This window comes from Zophobas morio, unplaced genomic scaffold (genome assembly GCF_036711695.1).
Source record: "Zophobas morio isolate AGI-343-1 ecotype UQ-CSIRO unplaced genomic scaffold, CSIRO_AGI_Zmor_V1 ptg000014l, whole genome shotgun sequence".
NCBI classification, from domain to species: Eukaryota; Metazoa; Arthropoda; class Insecta; order Coleoptera; family Tenebrionidae; genus Zophobas; species Zophobas morio.
Genome location: NW_026972119.1, coordinates 23,728,810 through 23,750,912, shown reverse-complemented (window position 1 = coordinate 23,750,912; position 22,103 = coordinate 23,728,810). Strand labels below are relative to the sequence as shown.

Genomic DNA, 22,103 nt, shown 5'->3' with positions numbered 1-22,103 from the left:
ATATGGAAAAATTGAGTAAACGAAAAAATATAAAAACGATAGAAACATTAAAAAAATAAAGGACAAAAAAATTATGATATTAAATCCAGATTATGAAAATGAAAAAGAAAATTTGTAAAATTATAAAATTGAAAAGTTCAGTGATTGTAAAATCGAAAAGTCAAGAAATCGTTGAATCAAAAAATTGCAAAATTTTACAACTGTAAAATCAAAATTTGAAAACTAAAAATTCTAAAATTGGAATATCAAACACTTGAAAAATAAAAAATCGTGAAATTGAAAAATCGGATAATTGAAAGATTGGTTTAAAGTTAATTACACAGAATTTCCCTCGCCGCTGAAGTACAATACAACTGAATCATTTAAATGTGAACAATTGAGAACTCAAAAAACTAAAAACTAACAATATAAATCTGAAATGTCAAAAAACTGCAAAATTATAAAACTGAAAAATCGTATAATGTTAAAATTGAAAAATCTGAAAAGTGCAAAGTTATAAAACTCGAATCAAAAATTTGGAAGATTGAAAATAGAAATTGGAAATATTTAAGATCAAAAAATTATAAAATCGAAATAAAATTGGATATCTTTAGGAAAATTGTAAAATAATTAAACTGAAAAATCAAAAACTTGAAAAATGAAAATTTATAAAATTAGAAAATTGAAAAATTCGACGATTGCAAAAACGAAAAATTAGTAATTGGTTACCCAACAAATTTTTGAGGTTAGTAGGGAACGTCAAGTCTTAGTTGGCCATTTAAAATGTGACCTGACTAACGATGTTTTTGTTTTTCAGATAACTCGATTTCGTCTCAGAACGAAAAAATCGACGACGGTAAACTAAACGACAGTTCTTTGACCAACAGCAATTCCAACAGTGTTAATTCATCCGTTGCCAACAAAGCCGTGATCGGAACGACCCCCGTGACCACGGTGAACTCGTCATCCGAAATTTCGAAGGACGCTATTACAATAGAAGAAACTACAACTTTAAAGGACTAAGTGTTGTCTTTGTTTTAAGCCCTAAAAGAAATTTTCTATCGTTTAATGTGTTAACTATTTTCCAAATTTTGTACATTACTAATGAGAGGAGTCGCAAAACTGTATTTATTTTTCCATTATATTAAGTATTGAAATTTTGTATTGTATTACTAATTAGTAATTATTTATTTCTTCGTGGTTCTGGGACTTTGTGACCGGTTTTTCCATAACGCTCTTATACACCGATTTTAGGACTGCTAGTTAGTGGTTAACAAAGTTAAAGTTCTGCTTTGCCTGAAATATTACTAGAACGTTTTTTGATAATCGTATATCCTACATTTACATGTACCGAGGCGATGTTATGAGAACATAATTCAGTATATTCTTGCAAGACCTTGTAGTTTTTTTTACTGTGCTCTGTAAAAATTGTTATTACTGTGCGCGTTGTTACAAACCTGTCGATTGTCACTTCTTAAACAACCGCCCACAGTAAAGTCCACGTTTGAGCTCTTTGCCGTGCCGTTGTTCACACAGAAATGGCGGCGAGTCTCAAATTTCGATGAGTGCCCCCCGACCGGGGCGCTTTCTCATTTCTCTCGAGATTGTGGAGCCGTTTTCACAGTGTAGAGCTTGCCTATACATTAACTACCTGTGCGTAACTTATCTTGCGCAACACAATCTCATTTTAAGTAAGTTAGCTCATTTAGCAGTGTTAGTAAATTTGTAGACAGCATGGAATGTATTGTGTAAATTATTCAAGTGAGTGAAAAAACTGCACTAATGTTTTATCACACAAACTCCAAGCTTATTAAACCTCAGTGTAAACGGAAATTCGACTGAAAAGACTGCATTTCGGAAGTTCATGGTGAAGTGTGTGACCTAAAAGACTTTGGATTCGCTCTTTTGTTTCTCTACCGGCATCTGCAAATTACTCAGAATTATTGACATGAAACTGTATATCTTTGGTTAAATATTTAATTCTATGAATATTAATAATTCGTAAAATAAATGGTTTAAATATAAACGGCTATTGTTTTCTTCGATAAAAATGACGTGTCAAACCCCATTTCGGAACGCGGATGATACGCCACTGCTCAGCTCGAATTAAAATGACATTCAGACACGATTTTTTTCGCGGACGTTATCTCTGACGTTTCAGATCATCGTAAATTAAATTATCCGAATCATTATTGTCTATAATTGGTAAAAATGTGAAACCTTGACGGTAATAATTACATCAATTGCATCCGTGATGTTACGCCACTGGAAAAATGGCGAGTCTGCGCAGTTGTTTGATTGTGAAAACCTAACCTCACTCTTTTGAAATTTTTTTTGGAAAAGTTACAAAATTGTGCAACTTCGTGACAATGTCGTCGTGTGGGTGCGAAAAAACAACAAAAATTAACCAAACCATCGGATTTATAGGGGGCGGAAACATGGCGAAGGCGATTTGTGAAGGCATGGTAAGGAAAGGTACCCCGAATCCACCCATCGTGGTCTGGGAGCCCTAGCACGTTCGCTATTTTAGGGCTGGTCACCTACAACCAACTGTACATATCTGGGCCCCATGAAGAAACTTTGCGCTATTGGAGCACTTTGGGGGCAAAAACGACAACAAAAAACGGGGTTCTTGTCTCTGAAGCGGACATAATTTTCCTAGCTATGAAGCCCCACATTCTCCCGATAGCTGTGGCTAATATTTATGAAACTTTACCGCAACCTGTGAAAGGGAAATTATTTGTGTCAATACTAGCAGGGATTACACTGGAAGCTTTAGAAAATGTATGTACAATATCCACTGATCCTGTTTTACAATGGTATTTTTAGTGTTTGGCCACCCTTGAAGGTTCCCGCGTTATTCGCGTCATGCCCAACACCCCCATGATGGTAGGTCAAGGCTGCACAGTCTTCTGTCCGGGACAAAGAGCCAGCGACGGGGACGTAGACGTCGTTAGAACCCTCCTAGAGACCGCGGGTGTGTGCAGACAAGTCCCGGAATCCCTCATCAACGCAGTGGGGGCTCTTGCGGGCAGCGGACCCGCTTTTGTAAGTCCACTTCAAGTACCACTCCCTTATTAAACCCTTCATTTACAGGTGTACTTAGTTATTGAAGCCCTTTCAGACGGCGGCGTAAAAATGGGAATCCCGAGGGAAATGGCGACCCACTTCGCCGCCCAGACTGTCCTGGGGGCGGCAAAAATGGTCCTAGAATCGGGAAAGCACACCGGCACTCTGAAGGACGAGGTTTGCTCCCCTGGGGGCACCACCATCACGGGAATACACGCCCTGGAAAAAGGGGGCGTGAGGGGGGCCATTATGGACGCGGTGGAAGTAGCGGCCAAGAAGGCGTTGGAACTGGGGCCCAAAAAGCCCGCCTAATCTGGGTTGGTTTTTAGTTAGAAAAGGGTGTTGGTTATCATTTCCATCATAGCCTCAAATAGGGAACTAAGAAATTTATCGCCCACTAGAATATACGTGGAATTGACGGATTAGTTATGGGTGTCCACTTCTCACATAGATCTGATTTTACGTCAAATTTCTTATCAAAGTTAGCATAAATACTCAACACAAGATGCCCATTTTCCAATTTTTGGTAGTTTGAAGCCGTCTTCCAAGAAAAAAGTTAATTTTGTGCGTAATAGTCAAAATGGTCGTACTAGATAGGGCGCCATTTTGTTTATCTTCTAAGTATTAAATGAACCTAGTGATTTGTTCTCTTTGGAAATTTTTTCTCTCTATTTATTATTTTTATTTTTGTATCTCATAATGACAAGCAATTTTAATTTTTAACTGTATTTTTGTTTAACTTTTTTGTTACTGTTTTATTTTCATCATTATTATCAATTAATTAAGAATGAGTTTGTAGAAGGCACCTGTTAAAATAAACTGTATCACTTGAAGTTTGAAATGTATTAGTTTGCTCCCATAATCTACGCCACTGGCGACTAAATTCCGATGGTTGCCTGCAAGGACGTCGACGTCGGGACGACTGGACGTTTAGCATGGTCAAACTAACCTCACTTAGAGCAACATTAACGGGTTATTGCTAATTATTGTGTAACAATAGTTAATAGTTAAAATGACTCTGCTCAACGTTATTGTAAAAATTTCGAGGAATGGTTTAACGTGAGTATTTGTGTTTGTCATTTTCTTAGTTAGGTTTACATTTCAACCGGTTTTTGTTTTAATTTCGTCGAAGTGTGGAAATGTGTGTAATTGTTGCAGTTTATTTTACACACCCCAAAAAAAAACTAACTGGATACAGTCTGATTTTGTATAATTCTTTAATGTCAAACAGTTATTGTGTACATATATTTTTAATATCACGTAGATCGTTAAACGCTAACCAAACTTTGTCTAATCATCCCCACCAATAATCAAAATATATTTATTTATCCCCTCCAAAAATTGATGACGTCAGCTTAAAATTTTGCCGAATAGATCCTATCTAAAGTGTCCAAAATATAATGAGTTTATTATTTACTACTTGTGATTTATCACTGCATTAATGTTTTTTAGATTTGCTTATACAGGTGTCTGAAAAAATTAATGACTAAGTCAGTTTATTTTATTGATTAAATCAAGATTTGCAAACTGAATACTTTGAAATGTTGATTTTTCATTTGATATTCGAATTTTTGAATTTTTTCCACTTCGAAATTTTTAGATTTTCCAATTTTGTAATTTTATAAATTTGCAATTTTTTATTTTAAATTTAAATTTTCATGTTTCAAGTTTTTGATTTTTCAGTTTAATTATGTTACAATTTTCCGTCTTTGAAGGTTTCCAAATTTCATTGTTTCGATTTTAAAATTTTTTGATTTTTAATATTTCAAAATTTCGATTTCCAACTTTCCAAATTTTTGACATTTGAGTTTCATAATTTTGCACTTTTTCAATTTTTTTAGTTCATGCTAAGATAAGAGTGGTTTTGGCAAATGGCATACCCTCTAAGAAAATAAAGGGTGGGTGGGCGGGGCTCGTTCTTACTAAGATAAGCTTGAATTTGGCAAATGGCGTACCCTAAAAAAAAATAGAGGGCGGGTGGGCGGGGTTAGTTTTAAACCAAGCTTTCAATTATCCGATTTTCCAATTTCACGATTTTCCATTTTTAAAGTGTTTGATATTTGAATTTTAGAATTTTTCCCTTTTTAAAATTTCTCGATTTTCCAATTTTTTATTTTACAGTTATCAGATTTTCCAACTTCTTTATTTTTCAGTTTAATGAAGTTTCAATTTTACGATTTTATAATTTTGCAATTTTCATTTTTACATTTTAATAATTTTTCGATTTTACAATCATCAAATTTTCCGATTTCATAATTTCACGATTTTTCATTTTTCAAGGGTTTGATATTTGAATGTTAGAATTTTTTCAATTTCAAAATTTTTAGATTTTCCAATTTTTGATTTTTCAACTTAATGAAGTTTTAATTTTACTACTTTGTAAAATGCAATTTTCGTTTTTACATTTTATTAATTTTAGAATTTTACAATCAAATTTTCTAATTTCATAATTTTATAAATTTTCAATATTTTTTTATTTTTAATTTAAATTTTATTTTCAAATTTTTGGTTGTTCGGTTTAATTTTTTTACAGTTTTCCGTCTTTCAAGGTGTCCAAATTTCATTGTTTCGATTTTATAATTTTTTGATTTTTAATATTTCCAAAATTTCGATTTCCAACTTTCCAAATTTTTGACATTTGAGTTTCATAATTTTGCAATTTTGCAATTTTTATTAGTTCTTGCTCATATAAGAATGGTTTTGGCAGATGGCATACCCTCTAAGAAAATAAAGGGTGGGTGGGCGGGGCTAGTTCTTACTAAGATAAGCTTGAATTTGGCAAATGGCGTACCCTAAAAAAAATAGAGGGCGGATGGGCGGGGTTAGTTTTAAACCAAGCTTTCAATTATCCGATTTTCCAATTTCACGATTTTCCATTTTTAAAGTGTTTGATATTTGAATTTTAGAATTTTTCCCTTTTTAAAATTTCTCGATTTTCCAATTTTTTATTTTACAGTTATCAGATTTTCCAACTTCTTTATTTTTCAGTTTAATGAAGTTTCAATTTTACGATTTTATAATTTTGCAATTTTCATTTTTACATTTTAATAATTTTTCGATTTTACAATCATCAAATTTTCCGATTTCATAATTTCACGATTTTTTATTTTTCAAGGGTTTGATATTTGAATGTTTGAATTTTTTCCATTTCAAAATTTTTAGATTTTCCAATTTTTGATTTTTCAACTTAATGAAGTTTTAATTTTACTATTTTGTAAAATGCAATTTTCGTTTTTACATTTTAATGATTTTAGAATTTTACAATCAAATTTTCTAATTTCATAATTTTATAAATTTTCAATATTTTTTTATTTTTAATTTAAATTTTATTTTCAAATTTTTGGTTGTTCGGTTTAATTATTTTACAGTTTTCCGTCTTTCAAGGTGTCCAAATTTCATTGTTTCGATTTTATAATTTTTTGATTTTTAATATTTCCAAAATTTCGATTTCCAACTTTCCAAATTTTTTACATTTGAGTTTCATAATTTTGGACTTTTTCAATTATTATTAGTTCTTGCTAAGATAAGAGTGGTTTTGGCAAATTACATACCCTCTAAGAAAATAAAGGGTGGGTGGGCGGGGTTTTAGTTCTTACCAAGATAAGCTGAATTTGGCAAATGGCGTACCCTTAAAAAAATAGAGGGCGAGTGGGCGGGGTTAGTTTTAAACCAAGCTTTCAATTATCCGATTTCCAATTTCATGATTTTCCATTTTTAAAGTGTTTGATATTTGAATTTTAGAATTTTTTCCATTTTAAAATTTTTCGATTTTCCAATTTTTGATTTTACAGTTATCAGATTTTCCAACTTCTTTATTTTTCAGTTTAATGAAGTTTCAATTTTACGATTTTATAATTTTGCAATTTTCATTTTTACATTTTAATAGTTTTTTGATTTTACGATCATCAAATTTTCCAATTTCATAATTTTATAAATTTTCAATTTTTTTATTTTTAATTTGTTTTCATTTTTCAAGTTTTTGATTTTTCAGATTAATTATTTTACAATTTTCCGTCTTTAAAAGTGTCCAAATTTCATTGTTTCGCTTTTATAATTTTTTTGATTTTTAATATTTCAAAATTTCGATTTCCAACTTTCCAAATTTTTGATTTTTGAGTTTCATAATTTTGGACTTTTTCAATTTTTATTAGTTCTTGCTAAAATAAGAGTAATTTTGGCAGATGGCATACCCTCTAAGAAAATAATGGGTGGGTGGGCGGGGTTAGTTCTTACCAAGATAAGCTTGAATTTGGCAAATAGCATACCCTAAAAAAATTGAGGGTGGGTGGGGTTAGTTTTAAACCAATCTTTCAATTATCCGATTTTCCAATTTCACGATTTTCCATTTTTAAAGTGTTTGATATTTGAATTTTAGAATTTTTTCCATTTTAAAATTTTTCGATTTTCCCATTTTTGATTTTACAGTAATCAGATTTTCCAATTTCTTGATTTTTCAACTTAATGAAGTTTCAATTTTACGATTTTATAATTTTGCAATTTTCATTATTACATTTTAATAAATTTTCGATTCTACAATCATCAAATCTTCTAATTTTATAAATTTACAATTTTTTTATTTTTAATTTCAATTTTCATTTTTCAAGTTTTTGATTGTTCGGTTTAATTATTTTACAATTTTCCGTCTTTCAAGGTGTCCAAATTTCATTGTTTCGATTTTATAATTTTTTGATTTTTAATATTTCCAAAATTTCGATTTCCAACTTTCCAAATTTTTGATTTTTGAGTTTCATAATTTTGGACTTTTTCAATTTTTATTAGTTCTTGCTAAGATAAGAGTGGTTTTGGCAAATTACATACCCTCTAAAAAAATAAAGGGTGGGTGGGCGGGGTTTTAGTTCTTACCAAGATAAGCTGAATTTGGCAAATGGCGTACCCTAAAAAAAATAGAGGGAGAGTGGGCGGGGTTAGTTTTAAACCAAGCTTTCAATGATCCGATTTTCCAATTTCACGATTTTCCATTTTTAAATTGTTTGATATTTGAATTTTAGAATTTTTCCCTTTTTAAAATTTCTCGATTTTCCAATTTTTGATTTTACAGTTATCAGATTTTCCAACTTCTTTATTTTTCAGTTTAATGAAGTTTCAATTTTACGATTTTATAATTTTGCAATTTTCATTTTTATATTTTAATAATTTTTCGATTTTACAATCATCAAATTTTCCGATTTCATAATTTCACGATTTTTCATTTTTCAAGGGTTTGATATTTGATTGAATGTTGGAATTTTTTCCATTTCAAAATTTTTAGATTTTCCAATTTTTCATTTTTCAACTTAATGCAGTTTTAATTTTACTATTTTGTAAAATGCAATTTTCGTTTTTACATTTTAATAATTTTAGAATTTTACAATCAAATTTTCTAACTTCATAATTTTATGAATTTTCAATTTTTTATTTTTAATTTCAATCTTCATTTTTCAAGTTTTTGATTTTTCAGTTTAATTATTTTACAGTTTTCCGTCTTTAAAGGTATGCATATTTAATTGTTTCGATTTCATAATTTTTTGATCTTTAATATTTCAAAATTTCGATTGCCAACTTTCGAATTTTTGACATTTGAGTTTCATAATTTTGCACTTTTTCAATTTTTATTAGTTCTGGCTAAGATAAGAGTGATTTTGGCAAATAATGTACTTTCTAAGAAAAGGAAGGGTGGGTGGGCGGGGCTAATACCTGCTAAGTTAAGACTGATATTGCCTAATGATCCATTCTCTAAGAGAATAGAGGGTAGAGGGTATATCACTTGGCAAAATCAGTTATCTTTTGACAAATATTGGCTCCGCCCACCCACCCTTTTGTTTTGGTATGGGGGGGGGGCTAGTTCTTGCTAAATTAAACCTGAATTTGGCAAATGACGTACCCTCTAAGAAAATAGATGGCTGGTGGGCGGGGCTAGTTCTTCTAAGATAAGCCTGAATTTGGCAAATGGCGTACCCTTAAAAAATAGAGGGCGGGTGGGCGGGTTAGTTTTAAACCAAGCTTTCAATTATCCGATTTTCCAATTTCACGATTTTCCATTTTTCAAGTGTTTGATATTTAAATTTTAGAATTTTTTCCATTTCAAAATTTTTAGATTTTCCAATTTTTGATTTTACACTTATTAGATTTTCCAATTTCTTGATTTTTCAACTTAATGAAGTTTTAATTTTACGATTTTATTAAATGCAATTTTCATTTTTATATTTTAATAATTTTTTGATTTTACAGTCATCAAATTTTCCAATTTTATAATTATTTCATAAATTTTCAATTTTTTTATTTTTAATTTAAATTTTCATATTTCAAGTTATTGATTGTTCAGTTTAATTATTTTACAATTTTCCGTGTTTAAAGGTATTCAAATTTCATTGTTTCAATTTTATAACTCTTTGATCTTTAATATTTCAAAATTTCGATTTCCAATTTTCCAAATTTCAATTTTTGAGTTTCATAATTTTGCACTTTTTCAATTTTTATTAGTTCTTGCTAAAGAGTGATTTTGGCAAATGACGTACTTTCTAAGAAAGGAGAGGGTGGGTGGGCGGGGCTAATACCTGCTAAGATGTAAAGGGTATATCTCTTGCCAAAATCAGCCCTATCTTGGCAAATGTTGGCCCCGCCCACCCACCCGTTCGGATTTTATAATTTTGCTTTTTTGAATGTGAAATTTTACATTTTTGTTTAAAAAGTACTGCCAACAGACTCAGTCGTTTCTGATCATGCGTTAGTTTTTTTTTCTTCAGTTTATTTGCAATTTTTCATTTTAAATATGTAATTATTATTTATAAAATTTTTTCAGTTTTTCATTTCTAGGATTTTTCAATTTTTCGATCTTCCAATGTCACAGTTGCTTTGTTTTTTGACTTTGCAGTTTTGACGATTCGATTTATTTTTTCACTTTTCTTCTTTCCAATTTTTCGATTCATTAATTTTTTTTTCGATTTTTAAGCTTCTTTATTCGTACTTTTTCAATTTTTAAATTTTTCTTTAGTCCTTCGATTTGCAACTTCTCGTTTTTTCAGTTTTTGAAAAAAAATAATGGAAAAAATTGCAAAAACGATTGAAAACTCAAAAATGAAAAAAGGAAAAAGTACAAAATGGAAATTTGAAAAATCTAAAAAACGGAAAATTGTAGAAACGAAAAATTCATAATTCGAAATATTAAAATTGGGAAAGTAAAAAATCGAAAAACGTAAAATCAAGAAAAATGAAATATTGAAAATTAAAGAGATCGGAAAATCGTTTAACTGGAAATTCGAAAATTGAAAAATTTAAAAATTAAATAAACGAAAAACTATAAAATCAAAAGAAACCTTGAAAAAATAAAGGGAATGAAGAACCGAAAAAATGTGATAAAACTGAGAAGATAAAAATTAAAAAATCGGGAAAATGAAAAATAAAGATCAAGAACTTGAAAAATTTAGGAAACGAAAAATTGTGATATCAAAAAATTGATCGTAGGTAAGTAAATTCAGATTTTTCGAAAAATTATAGGATTTGATTTAGCGAATTTTATTGCCTAAACAGGTTTCAGTGATCCAAAAACCGAAAAATTGAATTACCGAAGAATCAAAAATTTGAAAAATCCAAAAATTAAAATATCAAAAGATTTAAAAAATCAGAAATTGAAAAGTTGAAAAAATTGAGAAATCGAAAACTTGAAAATCGGAAAATCTAAAAAGCGAAAAGTCGAAAAATTTTAAAAATCGAAAAACCAAGATAACAATTAAAAAATCGAAAAATTGAAAAATAAACAAATATTTTATTTTTTTAAATATGTATAAAAATTGAAAAAATCAAATATCAAAAAATTGTAAACCGAGAAATCCAAAAAATTCAAAGCTCGAAAAATCGAGAAGTCAAAATACTAAAAAATCCCCGAAACTGAAGTATCGAAAAATCGAAAAATTATAGAACTAAATAACTGAAAAACGAAACTTTGGGAAGTCGAGAAATGGGAAAATCAACAAATGGATTGAAGGACTGAAAAATCGAAAAATCTAAAATTTAAAACATTGAAAAATTAAAATGTAAAAAATGGAGAAATCCAAAAAAATCAAAAAAATAAAAATTCGAAAATCTAAAATTTAAAGTTTACAAAACGAAAAACTAAAAATCCAGAACATAAAAAATCGAAAAATCCAGAACTCGAAAAATCGAAAAGTCGAAGAATGGAAATATTAAATAATCCTAAAACTGAAAGATGTATCCAAAAATTGGAAAATTGAGAAATCGGAAAACCAAAAAAGCGAAGTCGAAAAAAGAATTAAAGAACTGAAAAATCGAAAGTTTGACAAGTCGACAAATGGGAAAATCAAAAATAGATTAATTATTGAGAAATCGGAAAATTGACAATTCAGCAACGTCAAAATTTGAAAAATTGAAAGATAGAAATACTGAAAAACCGAAAAATAAAAAATCGAGAAATCGAAAATCTTTCATTTAAAACATTGAACAATTAAAACATCGCAAAATTGAAAAATCGAGAAATCTACACATCAAAAAATCAAACAATAAAAATTTGAAAATCTAAAATTTAAAAATCGAGAAATCACAAAATTGAAAAATTGAAAAATTTTAAAAAAGAAAAATTGGACTATCGAAAATTAAAAAATTCGAAAAATTGAAAAATTGAAATATAAAAGAACTGAAAACTCTTGAAATCGAAAAATCTAGAATTTTAAAAATTGAAAAATTAAAATATGTATCGAAAAGTTGAAAAATTGACAAATCGAAACAATCGAAAAATTTAAAGTTTAAAAAACGAAAAACTGAAAATCCAAAAAATAAAAAATCGAAAAATCCAGAACTCGAAAAGTCGAAGAATGGAAATATTGAATAATGCTAAAACTGAAAGAAATATCCAAAAATTGGAAATATTGAGAAATCGAAAAACCAAAAAAGCGAAGTCGAAAAAAGAATTAAAGAACAAAAAATCGAAAGTTTGAGAAGTTTACAAACGGGAAAATCAAAAATAGACTAAGTATTGAGAAATCGGAAAATTGACAATGCAGCAACGTCAAAATTTGAAAATTTGAAAAATAGAAATACTGAAGAACTGAAAAATCAAAAAATCGAGAAATCGAAAATCTAGCATGTAAGACATTGAACAATTAAAATATCGCGAAATTGAAAAATCGAGAAATCCAAACGTCAAAAAATCAAACAATAAAAATTCGAAAATCTAAAATTTAAAAATCGAGAAATCACAAAATTCAAAAATTGAAAAATTTTAAAAAAGAAAAATTGGAATATCGAAGATTTAAAAATTCGGAAAATTGAAAAATTAAAATATGTATCGAAAAGTTGAAAAATTGACAAATCGAAACAATCGAAAAATTTAAAGTTTAAAAAACGAGAAACTGAAAATCCAAAAAATAAAAAAATCGAAAAATCCAGAACTCGAAAAGTCGAAGAATGGAAATATTGAATAATGCTAAAACTGAAAGAAATATCCAAAAATTGGAAATATTGAGAAATCGAAAAACCAAAAAAGCGAAGTCGAAAAAAGAATTAAAGAACAAAAAATCGAAAGTTTGAGAAGTTTACAAACGGGAAAATCAAAAATAGACTAAGTATTGAGAAATCGGAAAATTGACAATGCAGCAACGTCAAAATTTGAAAATTTGAAAAATAGAAATACTGAAGAACTGAAAAATCAAAAAATCGAGAAATCGAAAATCTAGCATGTAAAACATTGAACAATTAAAATATCGCGAAATTGAAAAATCGAGAAATCCAAACGTCAAAAAATCAAACAATAAAAATTCGAAAATCTAAAATTTAAAAATCGAGAAATCACAAAATTCAAAAATTGAAAAATTTTAAAAAAGAAAAATTGGAATATCGAAGATTTAAAAATTCGGAAAATTGAAAAATTAAAATATGTATCGAAAAGTTGAAAAATTGACAAATCGAAACAATCGAAAAATTTAAAGTTTAAAAAACGAGAAACTGAAAATCCAAAAAATAAAAAAATCGAAAAATCCAGAACTCGAAAAGTCGAAGAATGGAAATATTGAATAATGCTAAAACTGAAAGAAATATCCAAAAATTGGAAATATTGAGAAATCGAAAAACCAATAAAGGGAAGTCAAAAAAAGAATTAATGAACTGAGAAATCGAAAATTTGAGAAGTCGACAAATGGGAAAATCAAAAATTGATTAATTATTGAGAAATCGGAAAATTGACAATTCAGAAACGTCAAAATTTGAAAAATTGAAAAATAGAAATACTGAAGAACTGAAAAATCAAAAATTAAGAAATCGAAAATCTAGCATTTAAAACACTGAACAATTAAAATATCGCGAAATTGAAAAATCGAGAAATCCAAACGTCAAAAAAAACAAACAATAAAAATTCGAAAATCTAAAATTTAAAAATCCGAGAAATCACAAAATTGAAAAATTTTTAAAAAGAAAAATTGGAATATCGAAAATTTAAAAATTCGGAAAATTGAAAAACTGAAATATAGAAGAACTGAAAACTCTTGAAATCGAAAAATCTAGAATTTTAAAAATTGAAAAATTAAAATATGTATCGAAAAGTTGAAAAATTGACAAATCCAAACAATCGAAAAATTTAAAGTTTAAAAAACGAAAAACTGAAAATCCAAAAAATAAAAAATCGAAAAATCCAGAACTCGAAAAGTCGAAGAATGGAAATATTGAATAATGCTAAAACTGAAAGAAATATCCAAAAATTGAAAATATTGAGAAATCGAAAAACCAAAAAAGCGAAGTCAAAAAAGGAATTAATGAACTGAGAAATCGAAAATTTGAGAAGTCGACAAATGGGAAAATCAAAAATTGATTAATTATTGAGAAATCGGAAAATTGACAATTCAGCAACGTCAAAAATTGAAAATTTGAAAAATAGAAATACTGAAGAACTGAAAAATCAAGAAATCGAGAAATCGAAAATCTAGCATTTAAAACATTGAACAATTAAAATATCGCGAAATTAAAAATTGAGAAATCCAAACGTCAAAAAATCAAACAATAAAAATTCGAAAATCTAAAATTTAAAAATCGAGAAATCACAAAATTGAAAAATTGAAAAATTTTAAAAAAGAAAAATTGGAATATCGAAAATTTAAAAATTCGGAAAATTGAAAAATTGAAATATAGAAAAACTGAAAACTCTTGAAATCGAAAAATCTAGAATTTTAAAAATTGAAAAATTAAAACATGTATCGAAAAGTTGAAAAATTGACACATCGAAACAATCGAAAAATTTAAAGTTTAAAAAACGAAAAACTGAAAATCCAAAAAATAAAAAATCGAAAAATCCAGAACTCGAAAAGTCGAAGAATGGAAATATTGAATAATGCTAAAACTGAAAGAAATATCCAAAAATTGGAAATATTGAGAAATCGAAAAACCAAAAAAGCGAAGTCGAAAAAAGAATTAAAGAACTGGAAAAATCAAAAATAGATTAATTATTGAGAAATCGGAAAACTGACAATTCAGCAACGTCAAAATTTGGAAAATTGAAAAATAGAAATACTGAAGAACTAAAAAATAAAAAAATCGAAAAGTCGAAAACCTTACATTTAAAACACCGCAAAATTGAAAAATCGAGAAATCCAAACGTCAAAAAATCAAACAATAAAAATTCGAAAATTTAAAATCTAAAAATCGGGAAATCACAAAATTGAAAAATTGAAAAATTTTAAAAAAGAAAAATTGGAATATCGAAAATTTAAAAATTGAAATATAGAAGAACTGAAAACTCTTGAAATCGAAAAATCTAGAATTTTAAAAATTGAAAAATTAAAATATGTGTCGAAAAGTTGAAAAATTGACACATCGAAACAATCGAAAAATTTAAAGTTTAAAAAACGAAAAACTGAAAATCCAAAAAATAAAAAATCGAAAAATCCAGAACTCGAAAAGTCGAAGAATGGAAATATTGAATAATGCTAAAACTGAAAGAAATATCCAAAAATTGGAAATATCGAGAAATCGAAAAACCAAAAAAGCGAAGTCGAAAAAACAATTAAAGAACTGGGAAAATCAAAAATAGATTAATTATTGAGAAATCCGAAAATTGACAATTCAGCAACGTCAAAATTTGAAAAATTGAAAAATAGAAATACTGAAGAACTGAAAAATAAAAAAATTGAGAAATCGAAAACCTAACATTTAAAACATTGAACAATTAAAACATCGCAAAACTGAAAAATCGAGAAATCTACACATCAAAAAATCAAACAATGAAAATTCGAAAATCTAAAATTTAAAAATCGAGAAATCACAAAATTGAAAAATTGAAAAATTTTAAAAAAGAAAAATTGGAATATAGAAAATTTAATAATTCGGAAAATTGAAAAATTGAAATATAGAAGAACTGAAAACTCTTGAAATCGAAAAATCTAGAATTTTAAAAATTGAAAAATTAAAATATGTATCGAAAAGTTGAAAAATTGACAAATCGAAACAATCGAAAAATTTAAAGTTTAAAAAACGATAAACTGAAAATCCAAAAAATAAAAAAAAATCGAAAAATCCAGAACTCGAAAAGTCGAAGAATGGAAATATTGAATAATCCTAAAACTGAAAGAAATATCCAAAAATTGGAAATATTGAGAAATCGAAAAACCAAAAAAGCGAAGTCGAAAAAAGAATTAAACAACTGGGAAAATCAAAAATAGATTAATTATGGAGAAATCGGAAAATTGACAATTCAGAAACGTCAAAATTTGAAAATTTGAAAAATAGAAATACTGAAGAACTGAAAAATAAAAAATCGAGAAAACGAAAATCGAGTACTTAAAACATTGAACAATTAAAATATCGCAAAATTGAAAAATCGAGAAATCACAAAATTGAAAAATTGGAAAATCGAAAATTTAAGAATACGGAAAATTGAAAAATTTAAATGCATATAGAAGAACAAAAAACTCGAGAAATCGAAAAATCTAGAATTTTAAAAATTGAAAATTAAAACATCGAAGAGTTGAAAAATTGAGGAATCGAAGTATAAAACAGTCGAAAAATTGAAAAAGCTACAATTTAACGAAAAAGTAAAAAATAGAAAAATCAAAAAATCCAGGAGTCTAAAAATCGAAATATTCAAAAATCGCAAAACTGAAAGAAATCCAAAAAATTGAAAATTAAAAATTGAAAAATTAAAATATGTATCGAAAAGTTGAAAAATTGAGAAATCGAAAAATAAAACAATCGAAAAATTTAAAGTTTAAAAAACGAAAAACCGAAAATCCAGAAAATAAAAATCGGAAAATCCAGAACTCGAAAAATCGGAAAGTCGAAGAATCGAAATATTGAATAATCCCAAAACTGAAAGAAATATCCAAAAATTGGAAAATTGAGAAATCGAAAAACCAAAAAAGCGAAGTCGAAAAAAGAATTAAAGAACTAAAAAATCGAAAGTTTGAGAAGTTGACAAATGGGAAAATCAAAAATAGACTAATTATTGAGAAATCGGAAAATTGACAATTCAGCAACGTAAAAATTTGAAAAAATTGAAAAATAGAAATACTGAAGAAATGAAAAATCAAAAATCGAGAAATTGAAAATCTAGCATTTAAAACATTGAACAATTAAAACATCGCAAAATCAAAAAATCAAACAATAAAAAATTCGAAAATGTAAAATTTAAAAATCGGGAAATCACAAAATTGGAAAACTAAGAAATCGAAAAATTAAAAAAGCCAATTCGAAAAAACAAAATACATTCGCTTAAGGACGTTTTTTTGCAGCCAAAACGTCCGAACCTTATGCACCATCCCACCCATCAAAATAAAAAAGAAACTGGGCTTTATTGGGGACGGCAACATGTCGAAAGCCCTCTGCAGAAGCATCCAACAAAAAGGCCTCATCGACTACTCCCAGGTTTTTGTGTCAAGCCCCTACATCCAAAATTTGACAGTGTGGAAAGACGCCGGTGCCAACATCACCACCAACAACTCAGAAGTAGCCGAAAAAGCCGACATAATCTTTTTGGCCGTAAAACCCCACCTACTGAACGAAATCCTGGATAAGATTATCCAAGACTCGAAAAACCGCCCCATTAAGAATAAACTCTTCCTGTCGATTTTGGCGGGAATTAAACTGAACGAACTGGAAGAGGTAATATTTAAAAATCCACCAATACTGCAACTGCAATTCACGGGAAATGTTACTACCTAGAAAATCCAGCACTTTTCTGGGTCGAGGGTGGTCCGAGTTATGCCCAACACACCCATGGTCGTGGGCGAAGGTTGCACTATATACTGTCCCGGCCACAATGTAACCCAAGACGATCTTTCTCTCATCCAGTCACTGTTAGAAGTGACAGGACTTTGTGAACAGCTGCCGGAAAAAATGATCAACGCTCTAGCGGCGATTTCGAGTAGCGGGCCTGCGTTTGTATGTTTCTGGACGGCTTATCCACCCTACACAACGTACAATTTCAGGTCTACTTGTTTATAGAGGCGCTATCAGATGGTGGCGTCCGCATGGGTCTTCACAGAGAAATGGCGACTAAGTTTGCCGCTCAGACTGTTCTGGGGGCGGCGAAAATGGTCCTAGAGACTGATAAACACATGGGGATTTTAAAAGACGAGGTGTGTTCGGCTGGGGGGATGACCATTGCTGGAATACACGCTCTGGAACGGGGTGCTGTGAGGTTAGTACTTAGAATTGGGTTGTTTTGAAGGGTTAATTGTGTGTTGAAGGGGGCATGTGATGAGTGCCGTGGAGGCGGCGGCTAAGCGAGCAGACGAACTGGCCAAATAAGCAGAAACTCCTATGAAATATTATTGTTACTCCAAAAAATAAATAAAACAAAAATAAGTTACAATGTGTGTCAATACTTAAACAAAACAAATAAAAACTCAATATAATTGCTCTAAATTACTATCTATCGCTACGATTCTCCCATCGAAGATAAAAACCACTTTATCAATTCCGAGTCGCTTTAGTTTTTGTTGTGTTATTAACACCGACTTCCTAATCCACAATGAACACGTATTTAACCATTATGTTACCCATTTCGGGGATATATTTCATAGTTATGGTGGTCATACTGTGGGCGTACATAAAAGCGAAAAGAAAATACAAAAAAATGATAAAAGATGGTACGTATTGAAACTCTGTTTGTTGAAATGTTCACACTAATCCGACAGGTTTTTACTTCATTTGGAACCGTGGAAGCTTTCTGGGTGTGTCTCCAGAAACGGCTGAGCTAAGTACGACTTCAGTGACCAATTATATTTTTTCTAATTTTTGGTTTTAGTGGGGCTAACGGCGCACCTGGATACCGCTAACAGTAACATAGCGAGTCAGCTATAAAATTTTGACTCATTCTCTTAATCGCTTCATCGCTGTTAATTTTTTATCATTAGAGATAAAAGATAAGGGTAATTAGATAGAACTAATTCTAAGTGTACTGATACTGTTTGACGCAATAAAAATGGAGTTTTTGTAAAGCGTTCGTTTAAATTCCCAAAATGGAACTGTATATTATAGTGCTTCTTCCGATTTCATCTATATTTTTGTTGTGTATGTTGGTGCTATTGATTTTGTATGAAAGAGTGAAGCGGCAGACACTGCAGATGATAAGTGGAGGTAAATAAAAAAATAAAAGGATATATGTGTGAGCCATAAGAAAAATCTTTCTAGGTTACTATTTCATTGCCAAGGGCGACAGTTACTTAGGTATACCCCCTGAGGTTGTCGAAGAAGGTACTTATTTACATAATTCTTTATTTAAAACGATAAGAACTACTTTTCAGCTGGTTTGATGGGTCCAAATACGAACAACAATCAAAGAACAACTAATTCGTGATAAAATGTGTAGGAACCTCACGTGACATACCAATACAGGTGTACAACTTTAATTTTTAATGATCTTATTAACATGACTTCAAGGCAATTTTGTCCTTGTGCGTAATTTAATTTTTTCTTTATACTTATAATCAACCATATCTTAATAAATCTCATATCTGTGATTTTGTATTCATTGCCTGTATCAGATTGCACCGACTTTTTCACTAACTTGTCAATCAAAAAGTACTGAGTACTTTCTTAATCAAAAAGTACTCAGTACTTTTGAAAAAAAAGTATCAAAAAGTACTGAGTACTTTTTGATTAAATAGAAAACGTTTGTTTTCGACAAATTTTGCGAGAACCAGGAGTACCCGAGGTTCTTTCAATTTTTTTCAAAAATAAGGCAAAGCATCCTAGAGATTCTTTCAAATTTTGAAAAAAAAAAAAAAATAGACACAAAGGGTCTTACAAATTCTCTCAAAAACAAAATACTAGGAGTTCCTGAGATTCTTTCATATTATTTCTAAATAATACACAAGGATTCCACAAGATTCTTTAAAAAACAAGACACCCAGGTTCTTCGAGGTTCTTTCAAATTCATTAAAAAATATGATAACAGAGATTCTTCCAAATTTTTCAAGAATAAAACACTAGAGGCCCCCTTCTTTCAAATTCTCTTAAAATAAGACACTTGGAGTCCTCCAAATTTCTTCAAATTATTTCAAAAAGTGATCCAGGACATTCTTTCAAATTTTTTCAAAAATATAATACAAAGGGTTATGGAGATTCTTTCAAAAACAAGAGACCATTGTTAGTCAAGATTCCTTATAAAAAATAAGATACCAAGAATCCCCGAGACATTTTCCAATTGTCCTAAGAACAAGGTAGGTCCCAAAGTGTCCCAGGATTCATACAAATCCTTTCAAAAATAAGACACCAGAGGCACCTGAGTTTTTTCAAATTCTTAAAAAAAAAGACAATCGGAGTTTCCGAGATTCCTTCAAATTCTTTTCACAATAAGGCTGCAGGAGTACCCGAGATTCTTTCAAATTTTTTCAAAAATAAGGCAAAAAATCCCCGAGATTTTTCCAAATATTTGCTTTGGGATGAAAATTTTATTTTAGTTCGTCAAGTGGTCCAATCTACGCTTAAAAAAATTCAAAAATTGAATGCAGTGATAAATCACAAGTAAAAACTCATGGTATTTTTATCTTACCAAGTACTAGCCCCACCCACCCGCCCTCTATTTTGTCAGAAGATATGTCATTTGCCAAAATCAGTCTTATCTTACCAAGTACTAGCCCCACCCACCCACCCTGTCTTTTCTTAGAGGATGTCATTTGCTAAAATCAGTCTTATCTTACCAAGTACTAGCCCCGCCCACCCGCCCTCTATTTTGTCAGAGGATATGTCAATTGCCAAAATCAGTCTTATCTTAACAGGTACTAGCTCCGCCCACCCGCCCTTTATTCTCCCAGAGGGTAGTACTTACTAGTTCTTGCTAAGATAAGTTTTATTTTGGCACATGACATATCTCCTAAAAAATAGAGGGTGGGTGGGCGGGGTTAGTATTTGATAAGATAAGATTGATTTTGGCAAATGACATGCCCTCTAAGAAAACAGAGGGTGGGTGGGCGGGGCTAGTATTTGATAAAATAAGACTGATTTTGCCACTTTTGACATTTTCAACCATTTTTCAACTACATATTTCCGAAAATTAGTTGGAGACATTTTTTTTGTAGACTTCGATCGCCAGAAATCAGTTTCGGCTTTGTTTCCTGGGCTTATTTTATTTGCTCTGGGATGAAAATTTTATTTTAGTTCGTCAAGTGGTCCAATCTACGCTTAAAAAAATTCAAAAATTGAATGCACTGATTAATCACAAGTAAAAATTCATGATATTTTTATCTTACCAAGTACTAGCCCCACCCACCCGCCCTCTATTTTGTCAGAAGATATGTCATTTGCCAAAATCAGTCTTATCTTACCAAGTATTAGCCCCACCCACCCACCCTGTCTTTTCTTAGAGGATGTCATTTGCTAAAATCAGTCTTATCTTACCAAGATTCTTTCAAAAACAAGAGAGCATTGATAGTCGAGATTCTTTAAAAAATAAGACACCAAGAATCCTCGAGATATTTTCAAATTGTCCTAAGAACAAGATACCAAGGGATCCCGGGATTCATAAAAATTATTTCAAAAATAAGACACCAGAGGCACCATAGTTTTTCAAATTCTTTAAAAAAAGACACTCGGAGTCTCCTAGATTTCTTCAAACTTTTTCCAAAATAAGGCTCCAGGAATACCCGAGATTCTTTCAATTTTTTTTCTAAAATACGTCAAAGAATCCTCGATTCTTTCAAATTTTGAAAAAAAAATAGACACAAAGGGTTCCTGAGATTCTTCCAAATTCTCTCAAAAACAGGGTGCTAGGAGTTCCTGAGATTATTTCAAATTGTTTCCAAAGGCCAAAGGGTTCCACAAGATTCTTTAAAAAACAAGACATCAGGGTTCTTCAAGGTTCTTTCAAATTCATTAAAAAATATGACAATTCTTCCAAATTTTTCAAGAATAAAATATCAAAGGCCTTCGAGATTCTTTCAAATTCTCTTCAAAGCAACACTCTTGAAGTCCTCCAAATTCTTTCAAAAAGTGGTACTTACCCGACATTCTTACAAATTTTTTCAAAAATAAAATACAAATGGTATGGAAATTCTTTCAAAAACAAGACTTCAGTGGTACCTAAAATTCTTCCAAATTCTCTCAAAAACAAGATACCAGGAATTCCCGAGATTCTTTCAAAATAATACACAAGGTTCCCAGAAGACTCTTTTAAAAACAAGACACGAAGATTCTTCAAAGTCCTTTCAAATTCATTAAAAAATATGACACTAGCTATTTTTCCAAATTTTTCAAGAATACAACATCAAAGGCCTCCCCGATTCTTTCAAATTCTTTTCAAAACAACACACTTGGAGTCCTCCAAATTCTTTCAAAAAGTGGTGCCCCACATTCTTTCAAATTTTTTCAAAAATAAAATACAAACGGTATGGAAATTCTTTCAAAAACAAGACTTCAGGTGTACCTAAGATTCTTTCAAATTCTTTAAAATAATAAGATACACACAAGCAACAGGGACCTTCGTGATTTTTTACTTAGGTTATTTTTTTTATAAAAACACTAGAGACCCTCAAGATCTTTCAAATTCTTTTAAAAGTGAAACACGGGGTCTCGGGATTCTTACAAATTCTTTCAAAAATAAGACACCAGAGGCCCTTGAA

At 29.8% G+C, this 22,103-nt stretch overlaps 3 protein-coding genes across 6 annotated transcripts in view; all 3 read left to right on the top strand.

The window, feature by feature from the left end:
• Positions 1-2,005, top strand: part of Nocte (no circadian temperature entrainment) — a 65,612-nt gene extending 63,607 nt beyond the window's left edge. For all 4 annotated transcript variants that reach the window (XM_064055695.1, XM_064055694.1, XM_064055692.1 and 1 more), the window contains exon 14: positions 797-2,005. In XM_064055695.1, the coding sequence (XP_063911765.1) occupies positions 797-1,002 (206 nt within the window). In that variant the 3' untranslated portion in view covers positions 1,003-2,005. The remainder of the gene's footprint in view (positions 1-796) is intronic.
• Positions 2,006-2,180: 175 nt separating this feature from the next.
• LOC135129046 (pyrroline-5-carboxylate reductase 3-like) lies at positions 2,181-3,881 on the top strand. Its single transcript, XM_064056125.1, has 4 exons — positions 2,181-2,454; positions 2,510-2,763; positions 2,809-3,027; positions 3,076-3,881. The coding sequence occupies exons 1-4, from the start codon at positions 2,349-2,351 to the stop codon at positions 3,358-3,360; spliced, it is 864 nt and encodes a 287-aa protein (XP_063912195.1). The 5' UTR covers positions 2,181-2,348; the 3' UTR covers positions 3,361-3,881.
• An 88-nt stretch (positions 3,882-3,969) lies between these two features.
• LOC135129044 (uncharacterized) lies at positions 3,970-19,004 on the top strand. Its single transcript, XM_064056124.1, has 9 exons — positions 3,970-4,107; positions 16,773-17,142; positions 17,203-17,421; positions 17,469-17,680; positions 17,730-18,131; positions 18,180-18,242; positions 18,290-18,621; positions 18,676-18,738; positions 18,789-19,004. The coding sequence occupies exons 1-5, from the start codon at positions 4,061-4,063 to the stop codon at positions 17,788-17,790; spliced, it is 909 nt and encodes a 302-aa protein (XP_063912194.1). The 5' UTR covers positions 3,970-4,060; the 3' UTR covers positions 17,791-18,131; positions 18,180-18,242; positions 18,290-18,621; positions 18,676-18,738; positions 18,789-19,004.
• The last annotated feature ends 3,099 nt before the right edge of the window (positions 19,005-22,103 follow it).